Raw genomic sequence first — 13,060 nt, forward strand, 5'->3', positions numbered from 1 at the left:
CTACTAACTTAATGAGCAAAAGTGCCTATTTCTTTGTGATTTTTGTATTCATATTTGAATACAAGTAAGGCTAAATGCTTTCTTGTATATTTGTTGCATCTACTCTTGTTTTTTTAAATTAAAAAAGACTTTAAATATCTGCTTATTAATCCATTGTCTAGTCTAGTGTTTTCCTTTTATTGAAGTCTTTAATTCATTAAGTTTGACTATATTTGCCTTTAGTTCTTAGATTGAAATTGTTTTTCAAACATTTTGAAGTTGTATCATTGATTAGTTAAATTTAATTTTCTCTTCCCCAGTTGTCAGTTATTTTTACACCTAATCATCCCCAGGGAGAAATCTGTCTTTGGTCCTAGTCTTGATATTAGACTTAGTTATGCTTTTATGAGCACCTGTTTTCTGCCCACAAAATAAATCGTATAGGTAATAGTGTTTCCCTTTGTAGGGGAGGCTGTTGTATAACTTAGAAGCAAACTATTGCCTGCCTTTAACAAGTGTGCTTGTGTTCTTATTCCTTCCATTCATCCACTTACATTTTTTTTGTGTGGCTGTATCAGGAGACTTTCTATAGCCATGAGATAGAGCTTCTGTAGGGTAGCAGAGGTGATCAACATACCTGTGGAAGTAATTAATTGTGATTGTGATAAATGCCAAGAAAGAAAGTATAGGTAATTCATTATATGGCACCTAACCTCATTTCAGGATTTAGAGAACCCTTCATTGAGTAACTAAGTGACTTTAAGGAAAAACCTGAGGGCCGATAGAAGTAGGTCAGCTGAAAGAAGGGTGGGGTGAAGGACATTATTACAGTTAGACTATAAACAGCACATGTAAAGCCTGGGAAGCAGGAATGGGCTCTGGAGTGTTCAGGAACTGAAAGAAGAAAAGTCAGTATGGCTCAGAGAGATGGAGAAAGGAGAAGGTTTTAATGGTACATAGATTATGTAGGGAACGCATTGAAGGGTTTTAAATGGGCAGTGATATGTTGGGATGTGCATTTTTGAAATTCACTCTGTTGTGGAAAGTAGATTGGTTGTGGTTGGTTAAAAGTACATATAGAGAGACTATCTAGGAGAACATGGAAATGGTCCTGATTAAAGATGATGTTAGCTTGCACTAGGCTAATAGTGGAGATACAGAGAAGTAGACAAGTCTCAGCGCTGTTTAGGAGGAAGAGTGGGCAATACATATTGACTGATTAAAATGAGGTGTAGGGTGAAGCTGTCACAGATTATGTCTGGGTGTTTTGTATTAGGAAATATGATTGTGAATGCCATTACTAAGACAGGTAAAACTGAAAGAAGAACAAATGTTATCATAAATTTTGGACAGAGTGTAAAATCTGTTTAATATAGGAAGTTTTATATCTGGGTCTGAAATTCTAAGCTAGCTCTAAATATGAGGTGAAATTTGTGAATCATTGACACATCCCTGTAATTTAATTGGTAATGGGAAGTTTGGAATTGAATGAGATTGTCTGGCGTTTAATGTGAAAATAGAAGGCATCCTAGGCCAGAGCCCTGAGAAAGTACAGTATTTAAAGGTCAGGTAAGGTATTTGGAGTTCCTGGGAGGTACAAACGGTTAAAAGTGCTTGGCTGCCAAATGAAAGGTTGGAGGTTCAAGTCCACCCAGATATAATGTGCTGTACCTTGAAAGAAAACCTAGAGATGTTCTTCTGAAAAATCAGACAATAAAAATCCTGTGAAGCACAATTCTACTTTGACACGTGTGGAGTTGCTGTGAGTCAGAATCTACTTGACTAGCAGCTGGTTTTTAAGGTGATTGGCAAGTGCTGCCAAAGAGGTAACACCAAAACCTAGAGAGTGAAATCCTGAAAGAAGAGAAATACAGGATCTCATGGCTTATATTTTATGTACTTATTTACTATTTCATCTTCCTTTGGATTTTGTTTATGTTACTGTATTTTTTGCTATAAAAATACCTGTGGGAATGAGGTAGGTTATAAATAATAAATATTCAGATGTGACCTCCTGGAACATATTTTTTTATAGTTAAGACAATGCCATTGAATCTTACTTTATTACTTACATAATTATATATGCCCTTTTTTCCAGTAGCGAAAAGAAATGGCAGTACTTGATGCTATGTTTATTTCTAGTTTTAAATTGTGAGAGTGGTGGGGAGATTGGCTACAATAACTTTTGAGTGCCATTGTGTGTTAATGATGAGAGTAAGGTATTTAGATCAGTTCCTTAAGATCACGGTGCCTATCCATGTCAATCCAATTCTAAATGATTGATTTTGGCTTACTATTTTAGGAGAAACCAGGCCTAACTGACTGCAGTAATTCTGGCTGATCCTAGATAAAGGCAAATGTTGACTCTTAACGGTTTTTGTTAATATAACATTAAAAAGAAAAAGATTTCCAGTAAAATTTACCTTTTTAAAGTTGCTATCTGATGCTCTGAAAAGATCCCATGTCAAGGATAAGAATTACTTTGTGAGGAATATTTTAAAATATTTTTGGTGGCAACTAGTACAGATATTGCCCCATATTTTTAATGCTTTTGAAGTTGCAAGGGAAGAAGATGTTATATTTGTGGTAATCTGAAAAATCTCTTCATTTTCTGTTTCTGTTTTTTAATAGAGATGTGAACTATGTCCCCATAAAGATGGAGCTTTAAAAAGAACAGACAATGGGGGTAAGTGCAGTAACTTTTGAAAGTTTTTTTTTTATTGAAAATAGGTAGGGTAGTGAGTATTTAAAAATATCTGATAGTTCATATTATTTTACCAAATTAAATTGTGTTTACTACTGAAATATTTTTAACAGTAGTGGTATAATTTATGAAATCCTTTTGATATTGAAACATAATTTTTCTACCTTCTGGGCATATGTATGCATTGATTATTTTGTAAAGAATGATCTACATACTTCTAATTAAATAATATTGATTTTTTTTTTATGGACACAATTTGTTGCTAATACTAGAAATTATTTTTGGAAAAATAAGCCACTATTTTGTTAGAGCTAAAATCCGTTGTTTAGATTCTTTTTTCTTTTCCTGTGTATCTGTGGTGAGCCTTGGTGGTACAGTGGTTAAGGGCTTGGTTGTTAACAAGAAGGTTGGCAGTTAGATCCACCAGCAGCTCCTTGGAAGCTGTATGGAGCAGTTCTGCCCTGTCCTATGGGATTGCTATAAGTTGGAATTGACAGCAATGGGGTTTTTGGTTTTTTGTTTTGGGTTTATATATGTCTAAAGAGGTGAGGTGTCTAGTGACTGTTAATTTTAACATCCCGAGGACCTTGGTTGTTTGAATATAAGGAAATGCTGACTTCTGTCTCTAAATTTCATTGTGCTTACCTGAAGACCTTTGTGTGTTTCTCAGTTGCATCTCTGCTTTTACTTCCGTTAGTCAAAGAAGTTATATTTCTTTGCAACTCAGTAATATAGTTAAATATGTAGACACGAATTTCTGAAACTGCTGTGGTATACCATAATAATTAGGTTACTGGTGAGGAAACTAAAAGAGGTAAGGGTAAAACTGCTATTAGATTGCTTTTTTCCATTTTGGGCAGCTAACTCTATAAAGTATTTCTGGCATAGAATAGAGTAATTGCATAAGTAAATAAATGGGAAAAATGCATTGTCTTTGGTTAGCTTTATATGTATTTTAAAATTTAATGTTTAGATTATGATGTACAGTTACATTGTCCGAATTAAAAACTAACTAAATTAAAACCCTCCCTCCTACTCCTGTTCCCCATTTGCTTAGTTTTTTGAAGACTTAATTGCCACCATGGTAATTGCTGTTAATACTTTTCTTGTATAGCCTTGTGGATTTCTTTTGTACATACAGACAATATATCAGTGCACAAATACGTATTTTTCTCCCCAATTTTAAACAAATGGGTAAATATTAGACATTCTCTTCTGAATCTTAATGTTTTTCACTGAACAGTTTATCTTTCCTTTATCAGTTATAGAGCTTTCTTTTTTACCATGTTAGTCATATGTTGCTGGATTTTAGTGTTGTTTGTAATCTTTTCTTTTATGACTCATACTTCAGTGGTTATAGTAAATAACCTTGTATATATATGTCATTTTGCTTGTTTTTTAGTATATCTGTAGAATTATTATCCTAAAAAGTGGAACTTTTGGGATAAAGGGATTGCTTAACTGTAATTTTGATAGATATTCCCAGATTATTCTCCCCAGTCGACTCGACAGCACTGGATTTTGGTTTGGGTCTCCCCAGTGGTTGTGCCTGTTTATGTTCACAGCAGCTATAAACCAAAAAGCTATTTCTTCATAGTCTTGATAATCCAATAGGTGAAAATTGGTAACTTAGAACAGCTATTTTGCGTTTCCCTTATTGTGAGTGAAGTTGAGCATCTCTTCGTATTTTTAAGAGGTATTTGTATTTTCTTTCTGTAAACTGTTCATATGCTTTTCTTTTTGGTTGCTGATCTTTTTCTTTTTGATTTGTCAGAGCCTTCCTAGGAGCCCCTCATATATTAGACTTTTGTGACGTGAGTTGTACTGTTTTTTGCTCAGTTGTTAGCCTTTGCTTATGGTGCTTTTTACCATGTAGAAGTTTTTGATTTTTATTTAGTTGAATTTATTAGTCTTATTTTTCATGGCGTTTGAATCACAGTTAAAAAGGCCTTCCCTACTCTAAAGTCGTAAAGGAATGCTCTCACATTTTCCTCTAGTATTTTTATGGTTTCTTTTTCTTTTCTTTTCTTTTTTTTTTACAGTTTAATCTTTGATATATTTGGAATGTATCCAGGTAATACAGTGTGAGGTATGGACCCAACTTTATTTTCTTTTAGGTGCTAAAATGCTAGCTGCCATTTGTTTCATCACCATTTATTGACTAGTTCATATTTTCCTCACTGATTTGAAATGCTACCTTTGTTATATTCTAAATCTAATGTATATTTAAAAAAATTGTAGTTAAATTGTGTTCTAAAATGGATTTGTAAAGTTCTCTTGAAACCTAGAAGGCATTTTCCTGTGGAATTGCTAATTAACACGTCTAGGCTAGTTAACAAATCCCATGGTGTTCTTGATCTATAATATTGATAATATCATTCATTAATGCCTACATTTATCATGCTGGAAAATATGTTGTAAGTATTAGTTTAGGACATTTTTCTTTTTCTGGCAGTGAGAATTAGGAGATTCTGTTCAACTTTTTATTTCTGTTAATCTCATCTGTTTAATAGGCCTCAGTCTTTAAAGGTAAATAATTGTTTTGAAATAGCTTGGTTTGTGAAAAGTATGGTGTTATAGGCAAAAAAAAAAAAAAAAAGAAGCAAATGATAAAGACATGGGTATCTTAGGAATATAAAAATTATCTGGAATTAGACTCTAAAGTTTGAGACTAAGGCCCTGTGAGAGGTGAGGCTGACAACATAGGCATGTTTTCCTGCCCGCTTCTCCCCTCCTCTCTCCTTCTCTTTTGATCATACTAAGAACTTGATCCTGTTGATTGTAGGGAGCCCTTGAAGCTGGGAATAGCATGATATTTCTATTTTAGAAAAATCACTTTGACAATGTTGTGATAGATGGATTGGAAGGGCCTGAGATGAATGGAGCTGGATCACAGGTGTATTCAGTATACTTGAAATCAGCTATATAGTCTGGAAATAAGTGGGGGCAGAGAGAGTAGAGAAAGAACTTAAATTATAGAGATAATTCAGCCTGCCATTTTACTCACTGATCATACACTTTAGGCAAACCTATATAGAAATCCCTTGTGAATGATTTTAAGGATTTCTTGATTATCATTGACAAAGAAGGGAAAGGCATTATTGATGTGGCCAGTATAGTGAAGGAAAAAAAAAAGTGTAGTGATAACCTTACTTATATTTGTGAATAAGAAATTTAAAAATGAATTCAGAAAAAACACATATTTGATAAAGGCCTTGTGTCTAAGATACACAAAGAACTTTTAAAATTCAACAATGAGAAAACAATTTAAGAAGATGCAAAAGATCTGAACAGACACCTCAACAAAGAAGACATACAGATGACAAGTAAACATGAAAAGTTGTTCATGTACAACACAAATAAACGTTGCTGGGTCCTGTGCCATCCTCACAGTCAGTGGTGTGCTTGGAGTCCATGTTGTGGCCACTGTGTATTTGAGTGTCTTCTAACCTAGGAGGCTCATCTTCTGGCACTATGTTGTTGTTGTTGTTGGGTGCCTTTGGGTTGGTTCTGACTCATAGCAGCCTCATGTAACAGGGTTTTCTTGGCTGTAATCTTGGGAGCATATCGCCAGGCCTTTTCTTTGGCTAAACCACTGGGTGAGTTTGAACTGCTAACCTTTTGGTTAGCAGCCAAGCGCCTCACCATTGCACCACCAGGGGCTACTTTCTAGCAGTGTGTCAGGCAGTATTCTGTTGTGTTGCATAGAGTTTTCATTGCCTAATTTTCAGAAGTAGATTGCTACAGCTTTCTTTCTAGCCTGTCTTAGTCTGGAAGCTCTGCTGAAAACTATCCACCATGGGTACCCTTGCTGGTGTTAGAAATTTCTGTGGCATAGCTTCCAGCATCAGAGCAACATGCAAGCCACCACAGCACAACAAACTGATAGGTGGTGACACACTTTGTAAAATTAAAAATATAAAAATAAAACTTTTTTTTTTTTTACAAATTAAAACATAAATGAGATGTCATTATGTGCCTATTAAAACTTGAACCAAATTAGACCTGTTGCTGTCAAGTTGATTCTGACTCAAAGCGACCCTATAGGATAGAGTAGAACTGTAGAACTGCCCCATAGGGTTTCTGAGGAGTGGCTGGTGGATTCAAACTGCCAAACTTTTGGTTACAGCCGAGCTCTTAACTGCAGTGCCACCAGAGCTCCACATACCAACTAGAATGGCTAAGATCCCAAACAGCGACACCACCAAATGCTGATGAGGATGTGGAGCAACAGGAACTCTCATTCATTGCTGGTGGAAATGCAAAGTAGAACAGCCACTTTGGAAGACAATCTGGCAGTTGCTTGCAAAGGTGAACATAGTCTTACTGTACAATCCAGCAATAGTGCTCCTAGATATTTACGTAAATAAATTGAAAACCTCTGTTCACACAAAAACCTGCACATGAATGTTTACAACAGCTCTAGTCATAAATTGCCAAAAATTGGAAGGAACCAAGATGCCTTTCAACAGGTGAATGGATAAACAAACTATGGTACATTCGTACAGTTGAGTATTATTCAACAATAAAACAAAATACCAAGCTATAAAAAGATGTGACGGAACCTTAAATGTCTGTTGTTAATTGAAAGAAGCTAGTCCAAAAAGACTCTATACTTCATGATTCCAACCATACGACAGTCTTGAAAATGGCAAAACTATAGAGATAGTGAAAAGATCAGTGGTCGCCACTGGTTCAGAGGGAGCGGGGGAGGGATGAACAGATGATGCACAGGTCATTTTTAGGGAAGTTAAACTATTCTATATGATGCTGTAATGGTGAGTCCGTGACATTACACATTTGTCAAAACCTACGACACAAAGAATGAACCCTGTTGTAAACTGTGGAGTTTAGTGAATAATAACCTATCAGCATTAGTCTACCACCTGTAACAGATGGAACCTCAGTAATGCAAAGATGTTAATAATAGTACAGCAGGGAGAGAGGGCAGTATATGGCAATTTTCTATACTTCCTGTGCAATTTTTCTATAAACATAGAAGTGTTCTAAAAATAAAGTATATTAAAGTTAAAGAAAATGATATGAGAGCCTTTCATAACACTTTCTGACAAAAAGGATAGAACTGATCTGATCCAACAGACTTGTATATTCAAAACCATGTGTGGCACAATATACTTTATCAGAATTTAAGGGCTTTTTCAAGGATAGTTTTGATTATACTCATCGTTAGGGATTGAATTGTGTTCCCAAAAATCTGTGTCAACGATCATTAGCCTTTAGAGAAATGCAAATCAAAACTACCATGAGATTCCATCTTACTTCATCAAGGCTGGCATCAATCCAAAAAACACAAAATACTAAATGTTGGAGAGGTTGTGGAGAGACTGGAACACTTTTACACTGCTGATGGGAATGTAAAATGGTAAACCACTTTGGAAATTGATTTGGTGCTTCCTTAAAAAAACAGAAATAGAACTACCATACGATCCTGCAACCCCACTCCTTGGAATATATCCTAGAGAAGTAAGAGCCGTCACACGAACAGATATATACACACCCATGTTCATTGCAGCAGTGTTTACAATAGCAAAAAGATGGAAGCAACGAGGGTGCCAGTGAATGGATGAATGGATAAAGAAATTATGGTATATTCATACAATGGAATATTATGCATTGGTAAAGAACAATGATGAATCCCTGAAACATTTCATAACATGGAGGAATCTGGAAAGCATTATGCTGAATGAAATTAGTTGCAAAAGGACAAAGGTTGTATAAGATCGCTATTGTAAAAACTGGAGAAATAGTTTAAACAGAGAAGAAGATATTCTTTGATGGTTATGGGAGTGGGGAGGGAGGAAGGGAGAGGGTATTCACTAATTAGATAGTAGAGAAGAACTATTTTAGGTGAAGGGAAAGACAACACGTAATACAGGAGAGGTCAGCACAACTGGACTAAACCAAAAGCAAAGAAGTTTCCCGAATAAACTGAACACTTCAAAGGCAAGCATAGCAGGGGCAGGGGTTTGGGGACCATGGTTTCAGGGAACATCTAAGTCAACTGGCATAATACAATCTATTAAGAAAACATTCTGCATCCCACTTTGAAGAGTGGCGTCTGGGGTTTTAAACACTAGCAAGCGCCCATCTAAGATGCATCAGTTGGTCTCAACCCACCTGGAGCAAAGGAGAATGAAGAACAGCAAAGTTAACAAGGTAATTATGAGGCCAAGAGACAGAAGGGGCCATATAAACCAGAGACTACATCAGCCTGAGACCAGAACTAGATGGTGCCTGGCTACAACCGATGACTGTCCTGACAGGGAACAGAACAGAGAATCCCTGAGGGAGCAGGAAGGCAGTGGGATGCAGGCCTCAAATTCTTGTGTAAAGAGACCAGACTTAATGGTCTGAGATTAGAAGGACCCCGGAGGTCATGGTCCCCAGACCTTCTGTTAGCCCAAGGCAGGAACCATTCTCAAAGCAAACTCTTTAGACAGGGATTGGACTGGAGTATGGGATAGAAAATGACACTGGTGAGAAGTGAGCTTCTTGGATCAAGAAGACACATGAGACTGTGGGCAGCTCCTGTCTGACGGGAGCTGAGAGGGCAGCGGGGGTCAAAAGCTGGTCAAAGGAACACAAACAGAGAGAGTGGAAAGGAGTGTGCTGTCTTATAAGGTGGAGAGCAACTAGGAGTATATAGCAGGATGTATATAAACTTTTGTATGAGAGAATGACTTGATTTGTAAACTTTCACTTAAAGCACAATAAAAATTAAAGAAAAAAAAGTGTCAGCTTGGCTAGGGCATAGTTCCTAGTATTGTGATTGTCCACTCTTGTTGTCTGTTGTGATTTTCCTGTGTGTTATAAATCCTACCTCTGTGATGTTAGTGCGTCAGTTATGTTGAGGCAGGACTCAATTTACAAGATTAGGTTGTATCTTGAGTCAGTCTTTTTTGAGATATAAAAGAGAGAAGTGAGCAGAGAGGCAGAGAGATCTCCTACACCAAGAAAGAAGAGCTGGGAGCACGTCCATTAGACCCGGGTGTCCCTGCGTTGAGAAGCTACTAGACCAGGGGTTGATAGATGGCAAGGACCTTCCTCCAGAGGCGACAGAGAGAGAAGCCTTCCTCTGGAGGTGGCATCCTGAATTTGGACTTCTAGCCTCCTAGGCTATGAGAGAATAAACTTCTGTGTGTTAAAGCTATCCACTTGTGGTATTTCCGTTATAGCAGCACTAGATAACTAAGACACACTCATTTTTTCTTTTGTGCTTTAACTGTAGAACTTAAACCACACAAAGATGAGACTTCTTTATTGCTCTAAGTCCCATGCCGTGAAGATGTGGGACTGGACTAAGAAGCAAGGGGATAAAAAATGAAGGAATGGGTATCAGAGATACGAAGGTTGTACATTTTTACAGGTTGTTACTTTTTTAAGAAACATTTGCCAATTCAGCAGTTTTTACAACTCATTGACATTATGTTCACCATGTTGTATATAGTAGTTGTTATGTGCTGTAGATTGTGACTCATAGCAACCTTATATGACGGAGTAAAACTGTGTCATACGATTTGCTAGGCTGTAATCTTTATTATTATTTTTTTTTAATCTTTATGGGGGAGCTCTGGTGGCGCAGTGGTTAAGCATTTGGCTGCTAACCAAAAGGCTGGCAAATCAAATCCACCAGCCGCTTCTTGGAAACCCTGTGGGGCAGTGCCAGCTGTCCTGTAGGCTCACTATGAGTCAGAATGAGCTTGATGGCAATGAGTTTGGTTTGGTTTTAGTGTTAATCTTTACAGGAAAAGATTGCCAGGTCTTTTCTCCTGTGGAGTGGCTGGCAGCTTCAAACCTGGTGAAAAATGGTTAACTGTTGTGCTGCTAGGTTTCCTGTGCAGTTGTTAACCACTATCCTTTTCCAAATTCTTACACCACCATTAATAGAAACTCAGGGCCCCTAAGGAATGAACCCCCCTTTACCCTTCCCCCCTCCTATTCTTGGGGACCACCAATAAACTGTGGTCTCGATACATTTGCTTATCTCCTATCAGTGGATTCATATAATATTTGTCCATTTGTATTTGACTTATTTCGCTCACCCTAATATTTTCAAGCTTCATCCATATTATAGCATGTATCAGGACTTCATTTCTCTTTATGGCTAATAATTCAGTTGTATATGTGTACCACATTTTGTTTATCTCTTCTTCTGTTGATGGACATGGTGATTCTCTGTTTAACTTTTTGAGGAAGTACAAACTGTTTTCCACAGTGGCTGCACCATTTACATTCTATGCAGAAATGTACAGAGGTTTCAGTTTCCCTATATCTTTGTCAGTATTTGTTATTTACTGTATATTTTTTGGTTTTGTATTGTTTCTTAAAAGTAATTATTATCCCAGTGCATATGAAGTGGTAGCTTATTGTGGTATTGATTTGCATTTCCCTAATGACTACTGATGTTGGACATCTTTTCTTATGTTTCTTGGCCATTTGTATATCCTCTGTGGAGAAATGTCTATTCAAATCGTTCATCCATTTTTTAATTGGGCTATTTGGTTTGTCTTTTTTTTTGGTTCTTTATATGTTCTGGATAGTAGACCCTTATCAGATACATGATTTGCAAATATTTTCTCCCATTTCCTGAGTTGTCTTTTCACATTCTTGATAATGCCTGTTAGTACACAGTTTTTAATTTGATGAAGTCCGATTTGTTTTATTTTTTATTGCTCTCGCTTTTGGTGTCATGTCTAAATAACTCATTGCCAAATCCAACGTCATGAAGATTTACTTCTGTCCTTTCTGCCACTTTTTTTTTTTTTGTGGCTACAGTAGGGTTTTGTGTATATCAAGCTCATGCTATCTGTGAGTAGAGAGAGTTGTATTTTGTCCTTTCCAGTTTGGATGCCTTTTATTTCTTTTTCTTTACTGATTGTTTTAGCTAGAATTTCTAGTATATGTTGAAAAGAATTGTTGAAAGTGGGCATCCTTGCCTTGTTACTGCTTTTGGAAGGTTTTCAGTCTTTCATCATTGAGGAAAATGTTAGCTGCGATTTTTCGTAAATGCTGTTTATTATGTTGAGAAAGTTCTCCTCTATTTCTCGTCTTTTAAATGTTCTTCATCATTAAATGATGTTGAGTTTTTTTGTGCTTTTAAGTGAAAGTTTACAGTTCAGGTTAGTTTCTCATACAAAAATGTATGCACACATTGTTATGTCACCATAGTTACTCTCCCTATAATGTGACAGCACACTCCTCCATTCCACCCTGTATTTCCCATGTCCATTCAACCAGCTCCTGTCCCTTTCTGCTATCTCATCTCTGGACAGGGGCTGCCCATTTAGTCTTATGTATCTACTTGAGCTAAGAAGCACACTCTTCACAAGTATCATTTTGTATCTTATAGTCCAGTCTATTCTTTGTCTGAAGAGTTGGCTTCAGGAATGGTTTTGGTTCAGGGCTAACAGAGAGTCCAGGGGCTATGTCTTCCCAGGTCCACTGCAGTATCAGTCAGACCATTTAGTCTGGTCTTTTCACTAGAATTTGAGTTCTGCACCCCGCTTTTCTGTCAAGGACTCTCTGTTGTGTTCCCTGTCAGCGCGGTCATTGGGGGTAGCTGGGCACCATTTAGTTCTTCTGGTCTCAGGCTGATGGAGTCTCTGGTTTATGTGGCCCTTTTTGTCTCTTGGGCTCATATTTTCCTTGTGTCTTTGTGTTCTTCATTCTCCTTTGCTCCAGGCGGGTTGAGACCAATTGATGAATCTTAGATGGCCGCTTGCTAGCTTTTAACCCAGACGCCAGTCAACCAAAGTGGGATGGAGAACATTTTCTTAATACACTTTGTTAATGCCGGTTGACCTAGATGTCCCCTGAAACTATGGTTCCCAGGCCCCTACCCCTGCTACTCTGTCCCTTGAAGAGTTTGGTTGTATTCAGGGAACTTCTTAGCTTTTGGTTTAGCCCCTGTATTCCCTGTATTGTGTGTTGTCCTTTCCTTCACCTAAGATAATTCTTGTCTACTATCTAGTTAGTGAATACCCCTCTCTCTCACTCCCCACCCTCACAACCATCAAAGAATGTTTTCTTCTGTGTTTAAACCTTTTCTTGAGTTCTTAGAATAGTGGTCTCATACAACATTTGTCCTTTTGCAACTGACTAACTTCACTCAGCGTAACATCTTCCAGATTCACCTGTGTTATGAGATGTTTTGCAGATTTCGTCATTGTTCTTTATTGTTTCATAGTATTCCATTGTGTGAATATACCATAATTTATCCATTCATCCGTTGATGGGCAGCTAGGTTGTTTCCATCTCTCTGCTTTTGTGAACAGTGCTGCAGTGAACGTGGGTGTGCATATATCTATTTGTGTGAGGGCTCCTATTTCTCTAGTATATATTCCAAGGTGTGTTATT

General features: G+C 37.2%; 1 protein-coding gene across 12 annotated transcripts in view; it reads left to right on the forward strand.

The window, feature by feature from the left end:
* The window catches only part of MLLT10 (MLLT10 histone lysine methyltransferase DOT1L cofactor), a 308,932-nt gene that overhangs the window by 60,909 nt on the left and 234,963 nt on the right, over window positions 1-13,060 (forward strand). For 11 of the 12 annotated variants that reach the window (XM_023548872.2, XM_064284905.1, XM_003410556.4 and 8 more), the window contains one exon: window positions 2,611-2,665. The exons of the other annotated variant lie outside the window; for it this stretch is intronic. In XM_023548872.2, coding sequence (XP_023404640.1) covers window positions 2,611-2,665 — 55 coding nt within the window. The remainder of the gene's footprint in view (window positions 1-2,610; window positions 2,666-13,060) is intronic. 12 annotated transcript variants of the gene reach the window in all.

This window comes from Loxodonta africana, chromosome 4, assembly GCF_030014295.1.
Source record: "Loxodonta africana isolate mLoxAfr1 chromosome 4, mLoxAfr1.hap2, whole genome shotgun sequence".
NCBI lineage: Eukaryota > Metazoa > Chordata > Mammalia > Proboscidea > Elephantidae > Loxodonta > Loxodonta africana.